The 25,118-nt window shown below is 39.7% G+C and overlaps 1 protein-coding gene across 3 annotated transcripts; it reads left to right on the forward strand.

Annotated features, from left to right (window-relative positions):
* Positions 1–1,105: 1,105 nt before the first annotated feature.
* LOC104051675 (solute carrier organic anion transporter family member 1C1) lies at positions 1,106–24,427 on the forward strand. 3 transcript variants are annotated; one of them, XM_064459591.1, is made up of 16 exons: positions 1,106–1,224; positions 4,297–4,419; positions 5,406–5,560; positions 7,902–8,043; positions 8,132–8,264; positions 10,394–10,509; positions 11,347–11,493; positions 11,610–11,708; positions 13,133–13,378; positions 14,250–14,414; positions 14,923–15,118; positions 16,590–16,752; positions 18,738–18,922; positions 20,102–20,166; positions 22,136–22,253; positions 23,143–24,427. In XM_064459591.1, exons 3-16 carry the CDS (start codon positions 5,429–5,431, stop codon positions 23,357–23,359), a joined length of 2,124 nt encoding a protein of 707 aa, XP_064315661.1. In that variant the 5' UTR covers positions 1,106–1,224; positions 4,297–4,419; positions 5,406–5,428; the 3' UTR covers positions 23,360–24,427. The 3 variants fall into 3 exon arrangements, with proteins under 3 accessions (XP_064315661.1, XP_064315670.1, XP_064315678.1); XM_064459600.1 differs by having other exon boundaries at positions 4,350–4,419; XM_064459608.1 differs by having other exon boundaries at positions 4,361–4,419.
* The last annotated feature ends 691 nt before the right edge of the window (positions 24,428–25,118 follow it).

Genomic DNA, 25,118 nt, shown 5'->3' on the forward strand with positions numbered 1-25,118 from the left:
CTTCAGCAGCCTTAGAAGAGGGAGGGAATTAAATTTGTATTGTTTTCAAGGCAGGGCTTGGCCTTTTCAGAAAAGATGTTTTTGTGTTTGCAAACTGGATTTGTTTATCTAGATTCCTCCTGCATTCTTACTTTATAATCTTAGTAATACTTGCAGTTGAATTGCCCTGACATGTAGTTTTGGAGTGACTACCATTTTCTTGTTGATGATGCCTCTTGTTCTAAGAAGCTAAAGGGAAGTCGCCGGTTAAGAGTCAGAAAAGCCAAGAGCAGTGCAAGGTATCATGGTTAACAGCATCGAAGGCAAAATTTTATTAAGATTATCCAAAGGTCAGAATTTTTAAGTAGGCTGTAACTCTTCATAACAAGTAAAAACATTAGTGTGGCAGCAGTGGTGGTAGGGAAGGGTGCACAAACTATGAGGATTGGCACATTTTGGTGTAACATCCAGGCAGAGAGTAGTGATAGTTCACATGCTTAAAGAATGACTTCTCTTTCAAGTACACTCACTTTCAGGAATCAGGCATAAGGCATAACAAGGGTGTAATCAAATAAAATACTTCTCAGGAAACCAGTTCAGGTTTCCTTGAGCTAGAGCTGTAAGTAGGCAAAGGGCAGCTCCAAAGTACACGTAGCTCCAATATACTTTCACATTGGCTTTGCCTGTGCTGTTAATAGCACTGAACTATAAATCTGAACAGTCTTCTAAGCATGAGAGTTTCTTGAACACCTAGTTTGTTCAATATACCCAAGACATCTCTTCCTGCAAGTCAGTGGCTGGCTCTAGCAGGTCTTAGCTGAATGGACTTTAGCCATAGGCTGTGAAAATAAAACTTCATACCAAAATATATTTTACTTATCAGTAAGCAGGAACACTTTTAAAGTTGAGACACCCTGTTTTTAAATGCCAGGAAGGTATGAGGTATTATAATCTTAACAAGCTCAGGATAAAAGGTATTTCACAAGAGTGTACAAAAGGAATACACTTGCACATTTTCTACCTAATTAATTTTTGACCACTGTGGATAAACATGTATTTTGGGACCTTTAACAGAGGGCAGAACTGGGAGGAGACAAGATTAAAACGGCCTAAACCATAGTTTGTGTTAGAAGTTAATGATTCTTCTACCAAGTACCAGCACAGACTTGCTTAAGGAGACAATACTCTGACTTTTGAGCATTTGTGTGGTAGTATAACTGCTGTTGTTGTGGATACAGAACCTAGGTAGGAACCTCTTTAATACTCTTTTTGTTTGTCTTAACCTTTAAATGTTGCCATTTAGTGTTTGCAGCTAACGAGCTTTACCTGTGTAGTACTAGTTGCATTTCCTGCGACTGATAACACCAGTAACATTCCTGTCGTAAATGTCAATGCTTTAATGATGGCATCATACATTTGTATGTGTGTCTCATGTCCTGAACAATGTAAGCAGCGTTGAGGTCTGCACTGTGATATTTATTTTTCAAATTAGGTAAACTTAAAAGATTCCTTAATGTATTTAAAAATCAATAAGGCAATTGGATTACATTGCAGTTAGTATAAATCAATATAGTTCCATGAACGACTGGATGAAATGTGGTTCTTGATTTGTGATTTGTTAGCCAACTGGGTGGTGGTATAACCCTTGAGAGTGCCACTGCGGCAAAAACCAGCCCAAGGACTTAGAGTGTTTTTGCTAGATTCTGAAAATTCCTCAGACATCATTGTATTTTCTTTCATAAGAATCTACAAAACCTGTAGCAAACTATTGTCTTGACCTTTGTAAACTGATTACCTTTTATTCATGCTAAGGTGTTTAAACTGGTGCTCTTATTCATTATAATTTGCATGTAATTAGGGGGTAGAAAATCAAGCTTGATTCTTTTTAATGTTCACTAAGGAATAGATCTACCTAACAGGCAGAGTTAGGCCATGGCAGCTATAAGGTCATATACCCTGGAGAATGAAGAAGTCTGCAGTTGTCCTTTGCAAGGCTGGTTGCTGTACTCTGGAATGAACTCACAAGGTGCTGCGTGGTTCCCATGATGCTGTGAAGGCTCTCAGCTCCCACCAACACAGATGATCCACACTGATTATTAGTTAAGACCCTCGATCTCCCCCAACCCGAAGTGTTTCTCAGAAGAGACTGTGCTGAGCACAAGACCAAATGAATTTGTCAAATATTCCCTGGGTATGATGCAAAACTGAACTGGATGAGTGTTAACTTTCATTCTCACGGAATGGCTTGAGAGGTTTTGGTCTTTTTTTCTTTTCCTTATGCTCGCTTTTGGGCAAAGGACTGTTTTCTTCCATTGGGAAGGAAGTCAGGGTGATTTTTGTTTAGGCTGATGGACCACCTAAACAATACCTATATATTATTTGACTGATCTCATCTTTCTGCAGAGACAACTACCTCAGGTCATTACTATGGCAGAACAGCTTGTACAGACAAAGCGTAACAGTTTTAGAGAAGTCATATTTGTGAAAGGACACATTTGGTGCAGAAAGCTTCATACTTTTCCTTTGCTTGTAGGCAGATCCTCTGTTTATTAAATGCAGGAAAAAAAAACATTAATGAAATAAATCTAAAATAGCAACTTCATCAATACTTGAAATCGTCAGGCTCAACAGCTAACGCATGCTGACATTAATCGTGAAAGAATCTTTTGTCTTTTTTCCTAATCTTCTTGTGGCATGGCATTTCCCCAGCCTTGATCTCTTCTATCTCCAGCAGATTTCTGTCTAGGTCAGGGTCAACTGAGGCTGGGAGGAGATGCTGCCAGCAGCTCCACCTGTTGATCCTTGCACATAGCTCAGTAGCATTTCTCTAGATCAGTTGCATCATCTTTTTGCTTCCTTTCCCCTGTCCTAGCATTCCCCAGAAAATGTAGCACCATCCCCAGCAGCTTCTTTGCAAAGCAATGATAAGACTTGTGTCATTCACCACTGATAGGAGCTGGTCACCGCTGTTCTTGCCTGAGAGTCCTTCCCCTGGATTGCTGGGGGAGCTGAGCACTGACAGCGCTGAGCCAACTAACTTCCACCTCCTAGCTGGCTTTACACTTTTCTGTGTGCATCAAGCAGCTTTTGCCCCATGAAGATGTATTTTACTTTATTTTTCTTCTCTTTTTTATCCGTTATCTTGCCTGGTACCCTAACCTCTGCCTCTGCCTCTGGATGCCTTTTTCACTATTTGCATCTAGCTGCTTAACCTGCTTTTTGATCTTACTGCTCGCACTTTCAATCTTACTGCCCTCCCTTTGTGCACCTTCACAGTCTTTTTCTGAAACATTTACTGGGATAGCCTGCTAATATCTAAACTTCTTCAGTTACATGTATGGATATCTGGCTGCCTTTCTCTTTTCTCTACTTTGTCTCTCATTTCTATCTTCATGTTTCTCTGCTTTCATTCCTTCTCTCGTTATACTGAGATTCTAAGTCATGTTGTACCTTCAAACTCTCAAAAATGCCATTTCTTTAGTCCTGTGACCTGCAATGGCTTGCTACCCCTGCATCTTATTGTAGTCCTCAATGTATAATGGCAACATGGAGAAGCTAACATCTTCAGATTACACCAGGACAGATACATTTCAGAGGACCAGATGCTTAAAAGTATTTGTGTACTAGCTTTTTCTGAGCACTAAGAGTCTCATTTCACAAGCATTTCTGTTGGTAATTGTGCAGACTTGAGGAAATCCTTTCCTCTACTTCTTGTTCCTATCTGTCTGAGGAGCCAAGTGGAAGGAAAATCTATTTTTTTAGTCCAGATATATGTTCTGACCTAGACTTACAGCACAGCCACAGAAGCAGTGCTACTCACATGAGTCAAGAGTTTGGGAAGAAGATATGAGCAGTGGGAAAGGAAGGAACTTGTTCATGCCATTAGTACCTAAGGACATGTTCATGAACTTAAGCCCAAGAAAGTCCTAAACTGTTTAAATCTCTGTTTGTGTATTTGTCTTAAACATCCTTAGGTATTACCCTTCTTCCACCTGAGTGAAAAAAAATGTGCATTAGAGCACTGCCTACCCTTTAAATGCTCTGAAAAGTGTTACCCTGCTATATGGCCTGTAGCAGAGTAATTTGCAATTGCAGATGGACTTTTTCCAGCATTGGAAAAGTTCATCCAACTTTTTTCAGCTCCGTTCAAGCATGGAAAACTTTTCTTTGTGTGATTTCCCCCCCACTCTCTCTCTTCTTCACCCTTTTCTCAAATGAGGAGACTACTGTGAAAAGTGAAATAAATCAGTTCCTGTGAGCTATGATTTCTGAGTTCTGACTTTAGCTTCAACACTCCTGTCTCCTCTGTGTGTCTAGATCTGCAGATCTGAAGCGAGTTTGTTTCAAGTGACCCATTTTTTTTTTCTGAGGGGCTCTGCAGTGGCATCTGGATCTTCCTTCAGAAGTCTGTTCTGTTTGTAGTTGGAGTGGAACGAACGGGCAAGTGTTTTCATTCTTTAAAAAAACTTTGCAAATAGATACATAGAATTCCCTTACAGATTTTAACTGAAGCATTCTTTTTAATTGCTTACCCATCTCTCCGATACAGCATTTTAAAATACTAAGAAAAGAAAGAGGTGAGATACTGTACTATTCATTGCAGCAAAACCAAATTCAACTTAATCACGAAATAAGGCTTTCAACAATAAAAAATTATGTTATATCAAAGGGGGAAGATTTGTTGTCTATGGCTACAGGGTGTGCTTTTCCCAGGGGAACTGGAGCAGTTCTGCTGAACTGCTGAGTTGCAGATGATTTCATGCATCAGGGGATATAGACAGCACTCTGCAAACAGAAGGCAATTAAGGTTACCCAGTACACTATTGCATGAAGAAAAAATACATAGTCTCCTTATAGGAGGTCAGGTAGCTAATATAATAAATTCTTTTGTCATTAAGAATTGTTTCCAACAGGCCAGTGTGAAGGAATAAGTCGGATGGCTCGGTGTTAGTACACTGAGTTACTACACAAGTTACTGATCAGTTACTGATTGAGTCCTAAGCTGGGTGGTCTGAAAATTCAGAGCTTCACTAGGGCTGTCTGTGCTTCAGCACTGGTGCTTTAATGACCCTTGTAGTTTGTTTTTGGAAAGAGACTTTGTCTTTTACTCTTCTGTGGAAATTGTCTTTTTAGCATTAAAAGTCATTCTAGACTGAAAAAAAGAGCGGGGAGGAGTGGGGGGCAGTGGGGAGAGTGAAGGCCATTTCACTAGAACAGAAAGATGTCAAAACAATACACTTCAGTATTTAAATGAATATACACTTTGAAACACCCAAGTCATTGAGCCAAATCCTTTCCAATGAAAAGGTTCAGTTTCAATATCTCAGCATTTCCCTGTAACTATTGTTTCATCAGAAAGGTCCTTACGCAACTCTTCTTTGGCATATGTGCTTTTGTACTTATTATTTTTTTTCTCTTGGGTTCAGAACACTCAGTAAAGAAATCAACCATGACAATGGAAACTGAATCCAGCAATGTTAGTGACTCAAATCAAGAAGCAGAACCTGCCCAGCTTTTGGATGATGACGCAAACAAAAATCTACCAGTCAAAAAGAAGACTTCCTGTTGCACTGGCTTGAAGGTTTGGAGCTTTATCAGTATCACCACAAATTACTGTTGCCATTCGTTAGGAAATGTTGTTCAAGATATGACATGACAGGTTACTTCATTCCTGTTCCCCTTATCTTTTCTGGAATTGGATACATACTGGAGGTACAGGGAAGGTTTGGATCTTGTCTTTGTCCTAAAGAAAAAAAAATTCCTGATTTAACATGCTTACTCTAAAGATACTCATAGGTAGATCCCTTTTTGGTCATTGGAGAGAGGTAGCAACCTCTAGTGGAAGACTTGAAGCATCCTAAAACAGGTGGCTGTGATACACTGTTTTCTGGAGGTTGCTCTCACCACCCATTCTTGTAGGGCCAAAATAGGGTGAGGTAAATCATATTCCAGGACTTTCATCTAATGCAAGGTTGTAGGTCAAACAGAGCACTGATTCCCGCAAGCATCCAAGCTTTCAGGAGCACACAAGAGGAATTGACGGAACAAAGCAAGTAAACTAGTGAGAATTTTGCTTTCACTTTAAAGCCTTAGTATTTATTGCTTCTGGCCAAGCTGCAAATACTGCAAGGGCAAGGTTTCTTTTGACAGTGATGGGTTTGGGTTTATGTTTTGACTACTTCTTCAGCCAGTTTCATCTCAGGTTAAATTCCGTAGGCTCAGTGGACTTGCAGTCAGGGACATATTTCTCTCTATAAAAGGCCTGTAAAATGAAAGATTAATGGAAAAAAATAGGTAATTGTAAGCTTCTTAACCATCCAAAATAGTTCGGCTCAAGTATCAGGCAAAGTTTGCTATACTTTTTAGTTTATGTGACTCACATTTGCCACCCATCTACACCTGCAAAAATAGAATCTGATCTCTCTGGGAGACTCACAGAACTAAGTTTGCCATCATGTATGCGGGCAAAGTTGCACAACTGTGGATCTATGTCTAACTTTATGACAATTGGAGTTTAATAGACACAATACCTTGGAGGTAGTAAAAGGCAAACTGTTACTCTCCCTCACCTTTCCATCAAACATTTTGTGGTTTATCGGGGGATTGCATTTTCAAACACAAAATATCCAAGTCATTTTTGTTTGTGTTTTTGTGCTTATCAGCAGTATATGATTTCAGCCAAAACCCATGAGAGCACTGCTGGCATAAGGCAAGAATGGTGGTTCTCACAGACTTTTTGCCAGTTGAGCTCAGGAAAAATAAAATGTGTCAGGACAAAACCTGCACTTACGAGATTTTTCTCTTCATTCCTGACCAAAAAGAGTGCAAATATACCTATTTTCAAGTTTTACTTCCAGGATTAGCTTCATTTCTTACAGTAGATAGTATTACAAAGTCTAAATCTATATTTGCCCAACATTGTGTTATATTGGAACTTTTACCCAGTGAGCAATAAGTCTATTTGTTTTTTAGACTATGTTGAAATAGTTGGATAATATTTAAACAAACTTAGTTTAGCTTTTTATCAAATACATCTTTATTTGCAAAAGCCATGTTATGTGTTGGTGGAAGCAACTATAATATTATAAAGAATATTAAGCTTTCCCTTAAGAGGTATATGGTGGACGGGCAACATAGCCATAATCCACACATTTCAAAACATATCATTTGAGACAAAGGTGAACTTGGTCTGTACCACCTTCCACATACTGCGATATCATAAAAACTTGCATAAGGCCTTTCTTTCGATGCCATGGCTATCTATATGTTTGAGTTAGAACTAGTTATGAACTGGCCTAAAGTAAGTGACGTGTGGCCCAAACAGAATATAATTGGGTCTAAGATTAATTTTAGGTCTGTCCAGTGTCAATAAATCTATCTTGATGAGGTAATTTACCTCTGGCAAATTTTACATTTCTGCAACAACTAGAAATTTAGAAATCCCACCTTTTGGGCTGCCCAACACTGGGCCTCAGCTTTTTGATAAATTTAACCTCAGGATATCAGTAGGGTAAGTAGTCCCCAGTGAGTTGTTTGCCAAATTTAAGTTCCATGATCTGTAGGATTTCTACTTTGGAAAACCTCTGGCCAGCAGTGCAGACTGGATTGAAAACGACTGGAAGATCAGACTTTCTGGTCATTAAGATGGCTATTGCAAACCTGAACCTTAAAGCAAGCAGCTGCTCTCAGTGCAGCACCTAGAACCAGCCCTCTCCAGCAGGAGCAGACATTGCTGAGATACCACCCTGGTGCTCCATAGCATTAGGGTACGTGAAAATTCACTTACAATATTGTGATTGTAATTTGGGTAACAAATGCATACTATGATGATGATTGCTCCACACACTTTGAAATATATTTGATCCCTCTGTGACCAGTTTCCCTGCCTCTGCCTCCCATTTTCTGTCTTAATCTTTCCTCAGGCATTTCTTGCTGCTTTATCATTCAGCTACTTGAGTAAAGCGTTGTCTGGTACAATCATGAAAAGTTCCATCACTCAGATTGAACGAAGGTTTGGCCTGACGTCCTCTACTGTTGGTTTCATCGATGGGAGCTTTGAGATGGGTAACTGATATTCCATAATGCACAAAAAACCATTCAGAGAAATACAAGACAGAGTATCTGGCATTAATTTTGGTTCATGACCTTTCAGGTAACTTGCTGATGATTGCATTTGTAAGCTACTTTGGAGCTAAACTTCATAGGCCCAAAGTGATTGCTGCTGGATGCTTTACTATGGCTTTGGGAAGTCTTTTAACAGCAATGCCTCATTTCTTCATGGGATAGTAAGTACCAAGATTAATGTAGGTAATCTAATTTTGGAATTGGATACTGCTTTCTGGTTTATGAATGACACTTGGTGTATATAAAGTCTTAGATTTCAAAGGCCTGTAGAGCCTCACCTTGATGTACAATGAATCACAGTTGACACACAAACCACTGTTCATTTTATCTGGTTGTAAAAATATAGTTCTTCTGAAGTAAATGTTCAACTTCTCAAAAAAAACCCAGGAAAATCAAAATGCTTTAGATTTCAGTCAGACTTGTTGAGAAAAGAGGCAGAGAAGGAAACGATTTTACAAAATCATTAGATTATTTTTTTCAGGAGGAAACATGAAATCTTATGAAACTTCAATTTTCAAACGAAATACATTGTTCTTTGAAAATCTTCAACCATGCTACTGTGCCAGTGCTATTTCTTTAATGAATTATATACTTTTCCTGAATGGTTAACTGTAAGAACACCTTACTGGGAAAATCAGTGTTAACATAAGAATGTGCTATCATTGGCTGTTAATAGATATTTCAGGATCATGTAGGCAGGAAAGTCAAATGATTAAGAACCACAGTAAAATGATGAGAGATATAGAATCTACCTATATGATTTCCAGAATAAGTTTGTGCTGTTTTGAACAGGACCTCAAAGCTCTGAGCGGGTAACTTCATATTGAGTGACATCTCTACCTGAAATATGACTTTATTTATGGTAACGGGTAAGTCTCGTGTAAAATCAGGGATTCAGAGCTCACTCATTGAAGAAGCCAACATACAAAGGTGCTTATTAGAAGACATCTCACTCCTTGAAAGAGGAAACTGGAACGTTGTTGCATCAGATGGCGTATTTTTCTCTCCTGTGGCAAACAGCTGCTCTTCACACAAAGCAGCCTCTCAGCTTCATGCAGAGCTGCAGATGGATCAGTACTGGTAGAACTGGTACCAGGGTTTTTCCTGTTCCAAATGCACATGGCTGGTTAAACTGATTTTCTGTGGCTGGTTAAGCTAATTTTTATTCATCTTCTCCAGGCTAAGAGATTCATTGTGTGTTGCTTATAGGTGATAAAGTTTCTGGCCAAAGCTTTGATACAGTGATAGCATAAAGACATATTTCTGTTGCTCCCTTAAATGTATTAGAATAATTTTAGGTATACTACTGTAAAGATAAAACTAGGGAATGGTTTTTTTATAATGACAGTGGATCTTCCACTAGCATCAGACTTGTATTTTCCACTGTTTAAGCCAAACTATGCATCTTGCTCATCTACACTGGGAAACATACAGTTTCTTGTGTATTTGTGCCAGTATTTTTATGGTGAAACTGTTCTGCACTGTCTATTCTAATGTATGTTCTTTGATTCAACCTGAAAAATAAGCCTGCCTCGTCTAACAGAGCCAGCCCAATTCCTAGAAGCAAAATGTGTGCTTTACCATGTTATTCCACTTCTGCTAATTGTACTTTGCACCTCAGCAGAGCTCATATCTGGGAAAAGGATCATGCTAAAGCAGTCAAAGGGCTTCGAGCACCTGAGCTGCTCAGCTGCCACCCCACAGCATTGCTCTGCTGCCTGCAAATACAGCTAGAGAGTATCCTTTAGCCACTAACTTCATTCACCCGCTGCCATACAACAGCTCTTTCTAAAGCCAATGCCAATTATTAGGCAAAGAGGAACCTCCTGAAGATGACGTCTCCATTCCTCTCTCTCCCCCCCAACCCCCCAAAAATTTATCTATTATGAAAAGGGGGACTCACACTCATACTCAAGACATTCTTCTTTTTCTTCTTGGCTGTGGGGTCAGCATAGGGAGCTTGCTTGGACCTGACCCTAAATTTTGATACTGACAGTTCAATCTTACCTGAATTACTTTCAAAAGGCTTCTTAAATTTTACAGCTTAAAATATTATATCTTCTAGACAGATGATTCTAACTTCTATTTGTTCTTCCTTTTAGTGTTTTGGTTTTCCAAAATGTGCTTAAATAATCTGTTTCGCTCCTTTAGTAGGATTTGATTTTTGGATTGATATTTAAACAAAGATTCCTTTCTCTTTAGGGAAACAGCAGTCAAGTGATTCCTGCCCTACTACGCTAGTATTTCCTTAGTGAACACTGCTTCTAAACCTACTGTTGTGTGTTTTCAGTTATAAGTATGAGACAGCATCATATACAGCTTCTTCAGCCAACTTGACTTCAAGCATGAATCCCTGTTCCCTGCATCAAGATGCGAACAAAACCTTCTTGGAAGTCTCCCAGTCAGGTAAGGAACTGTAAGTATAAGTACAAATAGAGGAGCTGATTTTATCCCTGGTTGCAAGTGGAGTAAATCATTGCCCCATGCAAGATGCTTAGTTAGATTTCTAACTTCAGTCTCTACCTGTCTGGGAACATTACCCATACTTAAATGCACTTCGTGCGTTTTATTTGGAGAAGAAACATACACAAATTACTAGGATCCCCATTTTCCTATGTTCACACTTCCAAATCTGAAATCACCCTAACACTAAAGGGGATGCTGAGACTGTGTGCGAAGAAATTTCTGAAGGCATTCAATTACCCAGAACCTGGAGTTGGGGAGATGGAAGAGGTAGCGTGAAAGGACATGAAACTGGAGAGAGTTAACTGCAGGCAAATGGAGATTTCTATGATTCTGCTTACTATATGGAATACAGCTGGTTTACATGTTGCTTGGCATGTGACATAGGTAGAGAAAGAGCCAAGCTGTGCCCAAGAAACCATCTGAAACTTCTCAAGTTAAAGATATAAGTTATATGCCAGATAATCTATTTATGAGAGTATCAATCTGCCATGTTTTTTTTACATGGGCATTTTTTCTGATGGGTGATACTTATCTGTATTTCTAGAAACCAAATGCAATGGAGGTGGAGGAAAGTGTTACTAAAAGATTATTAAAAGGTATAATGAGGTTGATGGCCTTTCATTAATCTTCCATAAGGATAATGCTGTTAATACATTAAATACTAAACTATAATAATTTCATGTGCTGAATTTCCTGTGATTTGTCACTCTTTCCCATTCATTATTCTATAGTTGATGTAAACTAGATGTAAGAGACATGAACTCTCGTTATCTGCAGGCTGTGAGAAGGAACCATCATCATATATGTGGATATATATCTTTCTGGGAAACATGTTACGTGGAATTGGTGAGACACCAATAACCCCATTGGGCATCTCTTATCTTGATGATTTTGCTAAAGAAGAGGATGTTCCTGTGTATGTAGGTAATCTCAACATGAAGCAAACTGAGAGATTTGTAGTGTAGGAGGTTGATCATATTCTGCAGAAGAAAACATCCAGCCATTAAAATGTACTAGCATCTGCTTCATTGTATTTTCAGCATGTTTGCACACAATAGCCATGTTGGGCCCGATGTTTGGTTTCCTGTTGGGATCTTTATGTGCAAAACTGTACGTGGATATTGGATCTGTGGATTTAGGTAAGCAAAATGTAGGTAAAGTGAAAGTAAGCTAATACCTGTCAGTAACAGGTTCCTCTACACACTTATATATGTTTTTATTACACTCATATTAATATAATTTATCTTTAATTTATATTGTTTTCCTTTCTTTTTATATATAGTCTATTAAAATTTTATTAAATTACTGGATGCTTTTAGTGTAAAGGCAGAATTAGGCAGGGAACATATTTTAGAATCATGTTTTGGAATTAAAGGATTAAAATATATGTTTAACTTTAAAATTTAGTACCAAGAACTCTCACAGACACTAGATGTTTTACTAAACTAGGATATTAATGAAAGGATTCTGCTAGCATAACCATTTTACAGTTTTGGTGGATTATCTGCCCTTTCAGCTGAGCATTTTATGTTATTTACAATTCATGTAATGTTTGCAATACACTTCTTTCCAGCCCTTGCTTATTCAGATGAAAAAAAAACACATGAATGTAATCACATCTGCCAAATGCCAGAGGGAGCAGAGCAGTCCCCATAAGTGGTGGCCATGGTCCTGCATCCTGTTCCCTTGCACTGGAAGAGTCAGGAACCATCTCTGAGGTGGTGTTCCCTAGCCAGCCCACCTCCCCACCTGCCAGACCAGCCTGATGGGAAGTCAGGCAGTGTGACTGGTGACAGGTTTTTCAGGAAAAGGCCCAGTGTAGCAGCAGCAGTGGGTGATCTGGTTTTGCTAGCAGGACAGAGAAGATCTCAGATCTTCATGATTCCATAGTTTGATAGATTAACTATTTTGTCTCTGCCCTTTGTTAAGCCAATGACTGATTCTGCTTAAGCGTAAGGACAGTGAGCCAATTCTGGTCACACAGTGAAAAGGCTTACGGTGTTGGTCCACCACCAGACATGCCAGCATGTAACATTCATAAAAATACAGCCAACTGCTCTCATCTTCCTTGAAATTGAAAGTTATGGCTAATCTCACCAAAGCCACAGAGAATGCCCATATGCTTAATAGTAACCAACACAATTCAGTTTTGCAGTGGATGGTCTCAGTAGAAAGGTCTCAGACTAGGAAGACCCCATGCCTGAGGCCTGTCTGCACCCATTTTGGTTTCCTGTTTGTTGGATAAGGACCTCTATGTTGCCATGTATGCCACAAAATGGCAGTCAGCAAATCATATAGAAAGGCAGACGAAACATAACACCATTCAGGGTATGAAGCTTCCTACAGATGTGGTATGTACAGTATAAGAATATATATACTGTATATATAGGAATATATACAGGAAGGCAAGTATGATGCCTTCACTGCATGAACAGTCTCTCATTAGATGATTACCATTACCACTGAAAATCAGACCTTGTGTAAAATGTAGCTATTTTAGCAGGTAAGGGTGGGAAAGTTCAACTTCTTTTAGGTAACTTGTATCTGTTTCCCTCAATTCTAGGCAGCATCACTATCACCCCACAGGATTCCCGCTGGGTGGGCGCATGGTGGCTTGGTTTTTTAATAGGTGGAGTAACCAGTTTCCTAGCTGCTATTCCATTTTGCTTTCTGCCAAAGAGTCTGAAAAAGCAGGAGGAAGCTAATAATGACAATACTTCATATGGTCTCTTGGAAAACATGGGCGCCATGAGGAAGGCACTTCCTCCTGCAAAACCTAAGCCAAGGAAGTGGTCAGTAATGCTGAAAGGCAAGTGTTTCGCAAGTTGTATGAATGTGAAAAGCAATAGGCGCAACGTACACGGGAATGTAATAGTTCAGCAGAATATTTTGCCTCCCCTACACTTCAGTCTAAACCAGTTAGCTATCCCAGGAAAGGAGGGGTCTGCTAAAGATTATTAGAAGTCAAAAAACTTCTTCAAGGCTATGAGGTTCTGCATGCATCACCTGCAATGCATCATCACCTGACTGGCACCTACCTCTAAAATGTTGTGCTAGAAGAAATTTGAAGAGTGGAAAAATTGTTTCTGTATCAGGACCTAAAAAAAATATTAGGAGGTTCCTTTCTCAATATGGAAAGCCAAATTATTTATCTGATGAGCACGGAGCTCATGGAGACTCTGAAGCACATTGCTGCCTGAGGAAAATACAGCAGGCTTGAACATCAGCTCTGATCATGCAGTTGTTAGGCTAAGAAAGGAGTGGAAAGTGCTTTGCAGCATTAGTCAAATTCTTCTGTCTTTGTTCAGATCTCAGTGGAAACTGTTGGGCATCTCCACAAAGGCACCTCTCACTTAGCCTTCAGCCTGTGGTGATATTCATGTAAGCTGAAAGAAGTCTTTGATGTGTGGAGCCCTTCAGTCTTCATGTACAGATCTCACTAGAGCACCCAGGCCTTAACCTATATCTCTGTCTTCTTTTAGGATTCTCTTCCTGTATCTCAACCTCTGCTGTTTTTCAAGAATCTGATTTTACTTTCAGATACTCACATGCAAATGAAGATTAGTACAACTTGCACTTGGACAGCTGAGAGAAGGATTTTGCCCTAAGTTTTGTAGATTACTCACCAGTAATTATGCCATGCATTTTTCAAAGCCAACTCATATATCCCTTTCTTTCAGATTTCTATACCTCCCTGAAAAAAGTATTGAGTAATCGAATGTACTTTACATTTTTGTGTTGCTCACTGTTACAGTTCAGTAGCTTTATTGGTTTCTTGACTTACAAACCAAAGTACATGGAACAGCAGTATGGACAATCTACATCTAAATCTAACTTTCTAATAGGTGAGTTACACTGTGCAAAGACTGCTTATGCTATAAGCTGTGCATGGGGAGAAGTTCTAGCATGCTTTTTCTGAGACTGAATTCCTTGCAGAACCAGCTGGTGTAAATGGCGATCTCTCCTGAACTTAAATTATGTAAAGGCAGCATACAAACTACAGTTTTGGTGCCTATGGGACTAGAATAAATTGGTATAGTATAGTATAGTACAGTACAGTATAATAATTATATGTGTTGTGTTATATTAATTATATTATAGCAAGGGCACCCCAAATATGCAATGAGTGTGGTGTGGGAGTTTTAAATGCTGCAACATCTGATTAATGCCTTGCAATGTAGGCCCTTCAGAAATAGCATACGCAACCCAGGGATTAGGCTGAGCACAAAGCCACCTGGAGTCATTGAAGTACAACATAAAGCTGCCAGGGATATCACACTGAGAACAGAGTTTGACCCTTAAACCCAGTGTGCCTCTCTTATTTTAACATTCCCCTTTTATAATCTCTTTCAGGACTGACATCCTTACCTCCTGTAGGTATTGGGCTTTTCCTAGGAGGGCTCATAATGAAAAAGTACAAAATGAGCATCATTGGAGCAACCAAGTTTGCATTTACCATGTCATTTTTAGCCTATGTCACCACTCTCTTGCACTTTTTTGTTGGCTGTGAGAACCATGTAGTAGCAGGAATGACAGTGTCCTATGAAGGGTGAGTATAAAATGAAGAGTATGTTTTTCTCCATTGCAGCAATAGTTCAAAAAACATACTATGATATCAAAACTAAATGAGAAACATGCTTTTGCAATGCTTAAGAGAAAGTGAACACTACCGCTTGCCACCGTAATAGTTTTATTGGTCAGCAGAGTGTCAGCCTGGCAAAGCATAACACTGGGTAAAGATTAGTTAGAAATACATTAACAAAATTGCATCATTACTGATGTAGGTTGTTTGGCTGTGGGGGGTGGTATTGCTGTTTCACACACTGCTATCTCTACCCAAGCAGTAATTTTCTAGCAAAGTATATTCAGTAAAAGGGTAAAGCATATGTAACAGAGAACATTGGTAGCATACCCTGCACAGAGATGGAAAGACTGCAACATGCTAGACTCTCTGCCTACTGTAAACTAAAAATTAAGTTTTTATGCCTACTGAAGATGGTCTCTCCTCTCAGGAGAGAAACAGGGTTTAAAAGTTACAGGCTGTTCTTTATTCTTGGAGAGAGTAAAGCTACCAGTACAGGGGATGCATGCTAGGATATGGCGGTCCAAGGGGCCCAGCAACATGCTGGCATATGGGTTGTCACTGCATCATGTCCAACCTGCTCAGAGTACCTCATGTCTAGTGTGAACCTGTTTACATCTCCCTGAAGGCTTACCTACAGTTCAGTAACTTGTCAATAGAGTTCATTTATCAAGCCATACTGGTTCACAGCTGAAAAGGTGGAACTGGACAGGCAGGATGCCACAGATATTTATTTTTGTTGGAACCTGGGAACTAATGGTCTTTTGCTTGTCTTGTACCCTGCAACATTTTCACTAACAGTGCAAATGGTGGACCAGGGAATATGTTTAGTAAGCACTGAGATGAAAGAGATGGAAAGCATGTAAATTAACCCAGAAATGAGAACCTGAGGGAAGACGTCACTCTTCGTTACAGGTCTCAATACCCAAAAGATGTCTGAAAGTGAAAGGGTATTCTGCATTCTCCATATTCTCTAGGAAGAGTTAGGCTATTCTTTAAGAGAGGAGTATTTTTAATTATGGAGACCAGGAAATCTAGTTTCTATAAGTGGTACATTTTGACCAATAGGTAAAGATATACGTGCAGAGGCTGTATGAACCCTTGCTAGCTCTACATATGATTAGAGGATAGCCTGGCCAACGTCTCAAAGCATTTTAGCTTTTCCTTTTTCTTTTCTGTCTACACCTGCCAGCTAAAATCAGTAGCAACATTATTATTTGTTTTAAAATTCTTTATAATCTAGTAATCACTTTAGTATCAGTGCAAGTAGGATGGAATTTCAGGCAAAGAGATCAATGCTGTAGACTCAGCTATGAAAACATATGCCCTGGGCATATGAGGTGGGTTTCAGGACAGCAACACTGTCACACAGAAGGGACTATGTTGCCATCAGCACTGAATTAAAAGTTCTTACCCCTGTCTGAACTTAACTTCCAAGCAAACCCATTCCGTACCATGAAAATGCCATATTTTCTGAGTGCAACTCTGGCTGCAAATGTGCCTCCAATGTGTGGGATCCTGTGTGTGGAGACAATGGACTCACGTATGTTTCGGCGTGTCTAGCTGGGTGTACAACTTCGGTGGGACATGGAAAGAATACAGTAAGACCCTGCTTCAGTTTCTGAGGCTTTTTACTAGCTTATTTTTCATGTAACATCAGGGATTTAGTAATATAATGCATTTAAGGGAAACCAAAATTGCTGGAGACCAGTCACTAAAGTATTTATGATTTCTGACTACAAACAGCACAGAAAACAGATATTTCTCTGAGTTACTGCACACTAAGCGAAGAGCCTTAGCTCCTTGTTGTAGACCCTAGCTTTCACCTCTTGTAGATCAAATAAGATGGGGAAAACAAATAATTCAAAGTAGTTACATGTTGTCTGAAAGTTGTCGATAGCTTGCCTTTCATAAAGCTCATTCTGGCTGCCCTAAAGTTTTCAGCCAACAGTTGAAGTACACTAAGATAGTGTAATATCTTTCTTGATACTGATCATTAATGTGTAAATATAAAAAATTATTTGAGAAGAGGCAGCTCGTTTCCTCTGGGATGGCAGGATACTGCTTATTTTCCTAGCTGGCTGAATTTTGTTCAGCGCAGATTGTTGAGGATATTGCATAGAGTCCCAGAGAGGAAGCTCCAGTCCGTGGATATAAGCCTTCATTGGACTGTGTCACTCCCGTTTTCTGATGCCAGATGATCACTCCAGAAAATACGTGATCTGGAGCTGTCTCTTGCACTCTCCAACACATTTTTCTTTGTGGCTGGTTTCTCTCTGATGTCTACAGTCATTTTCTCCAAAAGACATTCTTTGCTAAAGCCTTAAGGTGGGAAGCAGGGGAGAAGGGCTCAATGGCATCCATGACAGTGGGACTACTGCCTCCCACACAAGTCTGTCCCTGTAGAGGATCAGGTTTGTGGCTCACAGTTCCCTTTACCTCAGCACTTCTTCAAGTCGCTCAAGACCTGGTTAAAAGCTATTGCTCCTAAGCTACCAGTACACCCACTGCTGATCTCAAGGCTCTACATGAGCTGTGTCTTGACAGGTAGCTTCTGATTACAGCTGTAAGGTACCTCTGGTGAATCAGCATTAGCATAGAGGGACCTGTGATCCAGGTGCTTTTCACAGAGGGAAGTAAGCTAACTGGTAGTGTTACCTGGCAGCAAAAGGCACATCTTCTTGAGCCTCACTTTTCCCCTTCAACTGCCCTCCAGGGACACAAAGCTGAGGCCAGCCTCGGAGATCCTGCAGGTACTCCAAACCTCTTCCAGAAAGAGGTGCTGTGTCCACTGTTAAAAACATGCTGGCACAGAACATCCCTTCCAACTCTGAGCACTCTTTGTATGAAAGAAAAAAAGATTCTGCCCATTGCCTCAGGAAAGATAAATAAAATAGGAAGAGGACGCTTAGGAAGGCTTTAGGCTCTGCCTGTGTCTGAAAGCAGGATTCCCAACTGCATGAGCAATGTCCTACCAAGCATGGCCAGCAGGTTGAAAGAGGTGATTCTGTCCCTCTACTCTGCTCTGGTGAGACCCCACCTGGAGTGCTGCATCCAATGCTGGAGTCCTCATCACAGGAAAGACATGGACCTGTTGGACTGGGTCCAGAGGAGGGCTACAAAAATGATCAGAGGGATGGATCACCTCTCCTCTGAAGAAAGGCTGAGCAAATTAGAATTGTTCAGCCTGGAGAAGAAAAGGCTCCAGGGACACCTTATTGTGGCTTTTTAATACTTAAAGGGAGCTTGTAAGAATGGTTGGGACAGACTTTTTAGTAGGGCCTGTTGTGATAGAACAAGGGGTAATGGTTCTAAACTAAAAGAGGGTAGATATAGACTAGATAAAAGGAAGACACTTTTTATGATCAGCGTGGTGAAACACTGGCACAGGTTGCCCAGAGAGCTGGTAGATGCCCCATCGCTGGGAACATTCAAGGTCAGGTTGGAGGGCGCTCTGAGCAACCTGATCTAGTTGAAGATGTCCCTGCTCACTGCAGGGGGGTTGGACTAGGTGACCTTTAAAGGTCCCTTCCAACCCAAACCATTCTATGATTCTATGATTCTAAATCTGCTTTGTGTCTTCCAGATCTTCCATAACTGCAGCTGTCTTGAAACCAGCAGTTCATGGACAGGAAGTAACTCTGCCACCCTGGGACAATGTCCAAAAAGTGAGGATTGTTCAATGAAGTTTATTTATTATACAGTAATACAAGTCATAAGTGGGTTTTGTTATGCATTGGGAGGCACCCCAGCATACATGATTATGTTTAGGTAAGTAAAACTGTGTACCGCTGGTTGAGGCTTTCCAGTGAGGGGATTAAAGTTGTGTTTAGGTTTCTCTCTTTCCCATTGCAGAAAAGACTCTCTTGCAGTATAGCATGCTTTCTTTAATGTCATTTCCCATTTGTTTGTGGTTGTTAGCATCAAATTATACTTTGCTGCTGTCTTTAAGTCTGTTCTATTGCATAATGTTTCTCTTCTGTCTGTTACATGCCCAAGTTTTCCAGAAACTGTCCTCTTTCTCTGCTTCAATATTTTGGCTGTATGGATTTTGAAAATGCAGTGCATTTGTCAGGATTTCTGGATGTGTGGTTACTCTAACAGATTGCACTTATCAGATGTCTGGGAATTCAGGACATTAGAGGGCTCAGCCTGAGGCTCTAATGCTCATGTCTGTTGAGGTACACAGGTGAAAGTGTACCAGGATGTGATTTGGAACCACATACATAAAAATGCGTTAGTGGCAAATTCAATGGTAGTCCTAAGAGCATTAAGTCCTCCTAAATGAGCACGGAAAACAGAATGCAAACTCCCCTCCCTTCCTCATCTCTCTGAGGTATCTTTCTGAGTGCAGACCATGTTAATATTTGGAAGAAGATGACAGAGGCTGGATATATAATGAGTTCAAGATCAGAACCTGTTTCTGATGCTTAGAGTGTAGTTCCTCATGAAACAGATGGACATATTGCCAGATGGCTTTGCATAGCTCAAGATGTGACACTGGAAAGAGGAATGTCTTTTGAGAATAGAAAGATGCTGCACTAATGCATCTACCTGCAATATTTTTGTCTGAAGGCACTGTGATATTTCCCATCAAGTAAGTAAGGTATTTAGCATCACATGAGGAAAATGTAAGCCAGGGAGTTAAGGCAGTTGCAGACCCCATTTCAATAAGACTAGGATAGACTCTGATTATGACTTTAAAATTTCACTTCTTCAATTATGCTTAGTGAATGGACTTCCCAGGAGCTATGTGATGGAAAATAATAGATTAATTCACCTTTTTTGTACCACTTAACATATTTTCAGCACATGTAGGAAGCACTCTCCTGCCAAAGCTTGGCTTTCTGTCATTAAAAGTATTAAATTCAGGGTAATTAATGGCAGTTTAATAGGCACGTCTAAGCACTAGATAGGCAAATACTTCATACTTATCCCTCTTTCTTTCAGATGCGTTCATCCAGAGTTGAAATCTCTTGCAGTTGGTCTATACACACTCATTATGAGAACGCTAGGTAAGAGAAAACATTCTGAATAACTAAGATGCTTGCTTGTATGGCTTTAAATGACACCAATACAACCACCATTTGTAAACCAGATGTATCCTTGAAATAGCTGTTAGACCCTGGGCTGTTCATGAAGATCCTGGTTTTTTTCCTGAAGGTCCAATATTCAGCCAAGCGTTCATTAGGAAACCAGCTAACACAATTTTTATAATCTTTGATCTGCTGATTAAACGGTGTTGCAGGTTGGCAGCCTGGTGTTCCAAAATGGGAAAAGTTTCTAAGCAAAATTAAAGTATTATCTTGAATTTCTAAAGAACACTGTAAGGCTTCAAAATTGCGATTCAACCAATGGCTCACTGAGACACAATGCTGCAAGTGAGATTGAAAAGATGTGCTCTAGTAGGGCTCCATTCAACACTAATACAATTTTGCTCATAGCAGAGTGCTTTCCTCACGTTGAAACTTCACTTTCCTGGTAGATGACAGCTTAGATTTCAATTCCCTTTAAGCACACTGTAATGCTCTTTTAAAATCTTTTTTATTTGAGACTTGCTAATGGGATGGTTGATTAAGATGCCTAGGCAGGCAAGAAAACATGTCTCTGTTTCCTTTTGTTCTCTTTGTCAGTGGAATAGGAATGCCTGCATATCAGAAATGTGGAGAAATGTGTGTGAAGAATCAAGCCACATGATTTTGCTATGAAGCCTAAAAAATCAACAGCAGCTTACAAATGTCTACAAGCAGAGCTAGGTTAGGGCTGTAGTCTCTACTCAGGATTGTGATGGGACGTTTTGAGATAGAAAGGTCTGTCCACACTTTGTCCTCTTCTACTTTTCTCATCACACTATGGAGGGGCACAATTTCTGCTCCAGCTCTCAGGACAAGCGATGTCAATGGGATCCTGGAAGGTCTTTCAGCTATGGGAAATAATAAAAAAAACCCATTATGAAAAAAGAACTGCCCCCTTTCTACAGGCTTCTGCTTCAGCACATTGGGCCAGCATGCTCCTTGCATTGTAAGAAGGGGTAGAGCCACTGTCACTGAGTCACAAAAGCTGGCATTTCCCTTCAGTGACTCAGTGATCAAATCTGATGTGCTCCCATCTTCCTTTTCTAAGGAAACCCCAAAATGAGCATTTGTCCCATCATTCCCTGACTACAGCACTGGTGACTGTAATACACAGGCCTTTAGAGATAGAGGACTGAGTTCAGACTCTGAGAAGAGCCCGAGGGTAGAGCAGGCTGAGAGTATACTTGTTTTTTACAAAATAAATTCTTTCCTGTATAAGAATGCAGGATGTTCCTGTGGAAGCAAAGTTAATGTGAAACATGGTCCTGTACGCTCTGAAACCTGGATTCCTCTGAAGTTAATACTCACCTTTACTTTGGCAAGGCTAGGATTTTGTCCCATGTCTGCCATGTTTTGTAGTAAAGCATAAGCTTATATTTGGCCAAGTCACACCAAGGGTGCAACTGGAGTTCCTCTACATTCAGCAGCATTTTTGAAAAGCATATTCAGTCTCTCTAATAATGTATACTTGGTGCTGGCAGAAGTGACTCTCAGCTGCTATCAGGTAGATATGAAGTCAGTGTGGATAGTTCAGGTGATGCATAAAAGAAGGAACTACATGTCAGTTCGGTGCTCCAAATGCACCATCAGTCCAGCTCCCCCTTGCAGGAGCTTAACATGCACTGAAAGCCAGCAGTGGCTCTTAGAGCCATGCTTGAGAAACCATTGTGCATGACTACAAGCCTGGTCAAACCCATCAGACCATGTTTCCTAGGGACTGATGATCCCTGTGGCACAGAGAGGGTGTCCCAGCTTGCAGTTACTCTGATAAAGAAAACTCCCCACAGCCCAAACCACCTAGTGCTACTATTGCAGCATGTAACTTGCCACTAAGAAAACACAAAGCTGATTCCTGAAAAGATGTCTTTTCCTGTGAAATCTTGTGACATTTTTGCTTGTTCCCTTGCAGCTGGGATTCCAGCGCCGGTTTATTTTGGTGCACTGATCGACAAGACATGCTTGAAATGGGGAAGCACAAGCTGTGGGCAGCGGGGGGCTTGCAGACTATATGACTCCAATGCATACCGGTAAGGCAAATTAGTGCACAAAAAGCCTCATGCATTTCCTCTCTACAGATAGACATGCTTTGTTCTGTTATACTGTAGTGTGTGAGGCCACTGATCAAAAATTATGGTCAGATACTAACTCTGGACTCAGATTTATGTCAGCCCATAATTCCTGAAATTGATAAATCTGAAGATCACATCTTAAACTCTTAGTTTTCCAGTCAGTTTTTATGTGTTGCAAAAATCAATGACAGAGACTTTCTGGAATGAAATATGTAATTTTAATATCCTTTGAGTCAATTTAAAAGACCTAGGATTGTATGATTTACCATCAAGAGGAAAGATACCCAAATTTACCTTATTTGCAGGTAGATTTTTCATACTGGCAAGACTGTCAGCTTTGTGCATTGGCCACATTTGAGAGAAAAATAAATTTTAAAAAATCATACCAAGCAGCTGAAGGTATTGGTTAAACACAAACAGTATCGATCTTCAGGAAGAATATTCCAGAGATTTGTCTGTTTCACACAAACCATGGGCATTTCTGCTGTGTTTTTTATTTTTTGCATAAAATAGCCCAGTCTGGTGATCTCAATATGTTTTGGGTCCTAAAAAGTCTAAGGCCTTAAAATGATCAAAAAATCTTAGAAACAAAGGGAAGATGATGGAAGTTATCTTTGCAGCTTTTCTCATAAGCAAAAAGAATATTATACATTCTTTAACAGACCTTTTTGCAAGCAAAAACGTCCAGTTTGTGGTGTCATTCACAAAGAATGAGTTTTAATGTTTTCCCCTAAGCTACTCTGTGGTTTTGTTATATACGTAATCCTTAAAATCCATTACAGTGATTTTTTTCAGTGTGTCTGAAAACTTTAATGCCTGACACTGTCTTTTATGCTCCATCCCACAGGTATGTCTACCTTGGTTTATCAGCAGTGTTAAGAGGTCCTTCCTACTTGATTGCAATCTTTTTTTATATATTGGTAAAGAAACACTTTCAAAATAAGAACTCCAGGCCTATGCAGAATGGAGGAAGAGAAAGTGCTCCTATGAATACAGACGATAATTGCAAGATCAAAGAACGTTTGCCAGGATCTTCTGATGCAGAGAATGAATCCTGTATTTAGAAAGCCATTTAGACCAGTGTCACATGAGTCAGGACAGCTTCTTTCAGACACAATTTTCACAATTTTATGAATAACTAAATAATAACATCATTCAGAAAGTAAAACTAATACCAAACCTGCAATCAACAAGAAAAACTAACATACAAGTATGAAAGTGCCTTACGTGTACCTGGTTATCAGTAACAGACAGAACAAGTTACAGGAACTGAACCAAATTCTCAACAGATACAGGGAAACCTCCCTTGGCATTTCCCATAGAGCCAGTCTGCAATTTTTAATGGGGTCAAAGGTGACTGCTGGCAGAACAGCCACATGCCAAAGGCCAACACAATGTGGTGCTGATGCTGCACGCAGATCCATGCAGTAGACTGCCACAGGAATGACAAGCTCAAGGCTAACAGCAGCGTTCTGATTTCATCAAGTTCAGTCAGAATTCATAATAAAACCAAAGCCTTTAAGTAAAACGTTTCCATCTAATCTAAATTAATCACTTCAACAATTTTTATCACAAAATTGACAAAAGCAGTATTTTTCCAAGAAGCATTTTAACTTAGCTCAGCTGAAAACTTTATGCCTATTTAAAACTACAAATTGGCTCCCATGAAGAAAATAATTGTTTTTAAAAATCTCAGAGTTGTAGCAGTTATTAAAAACTAACTTTTTTAGTTAACTGACTATGAAACGTAAGTAATAATCTGAATTTTGTAGTGATGTTGTTTTCTAAGCAAAATCAACGCACCATATGCTGGTGGCTTTATTGCTATACCATGTGCCGTCCAGCAGAGGACACTCAAACAATACCGTTACCCCTATGACTACTGCAAATACTCGAGCCATTTGTCATCTTCAGTCTTTATTGTTCTGGGAGAAGTTCACCACCAGGCAGGCAAAACACTTACCTGTGTTTTCATACACCTTAAAACTTTCTCAGCTCAAACCTTTAGCTCGTATATTCAAAGTTGCTTTTGTGCATTTATTGGTTTGTGTACATCGTATTTGCGTGACTCAGAGCTTAACAACTGTTTTTACGTTAAATAAAAAGATGTGTATTTGCGTATCATTTCACAACAGTCATTGAATTCTTTGGTTGATACTTTAAAATAGATGCTCAGGACTCAGTGGGATATGGTTAATAGACATGTTAGATAAAAAAATTACATTGATAAAAATACTGAGTTGTTCTGAAATGTGTTGTCTGCCATGACAGTCACTTAGTAGTGATTGCAGCAGCTGAAAGAAGAAGAATGGCACTTTTTTTTCCAAATGAAGTGATATTTACTGGAGGCACAGATTCTCCATCTAGCAGAACTGGTATGACTCTGCTTGATCTTGTCTTACAATAGCATTTGCAAAGGTTTTGATATATCCAGGTATAGCCTTAGGAATGACCCGTGGGACCTAAAGAAATGAACCACCTTACCTAACTATTGAACTTGGGAGTGAGTTTCAGCAAGGAAACTAACTGCAACTCTCTAGTTCTGCTTGCTTTTCAGCTGCTTTGTCCAGATGATATTTTTTAACATCTTCTGGTGCATATATAATCTCCTATGGTGTCTTTAAAGCCAGGAGTACTGGTGAGATACTTTCAACTGAAAACCTGTAACCTTTGAAAACGTATTTTATCTGACAAAATATACCAGTTTTAACTGAAAGTAAGGCTAATTCCATATGGCAGATTATGAGAATTATACATGAGGAATCAATGATGTCAAAAGAAAGTGTAACATTCTGCAGCAGATTGAGAATGCTTTTACTCCAG

This window comes from Phalacrocorax carbo, chromosome 1 (genome assembly GCF_963921805.1).
Source record: "Phalacrocorax carbo chromosome 1, bPhaCar2.1, whole genome shotgun sequence".
Taxonomy (NCBI): Eukaryota; Metazoa; Chordata; class Aves; order Suliformes; family Phalacrocoracidae; genus Phalacrocorax; species Phalacrocorax carbo.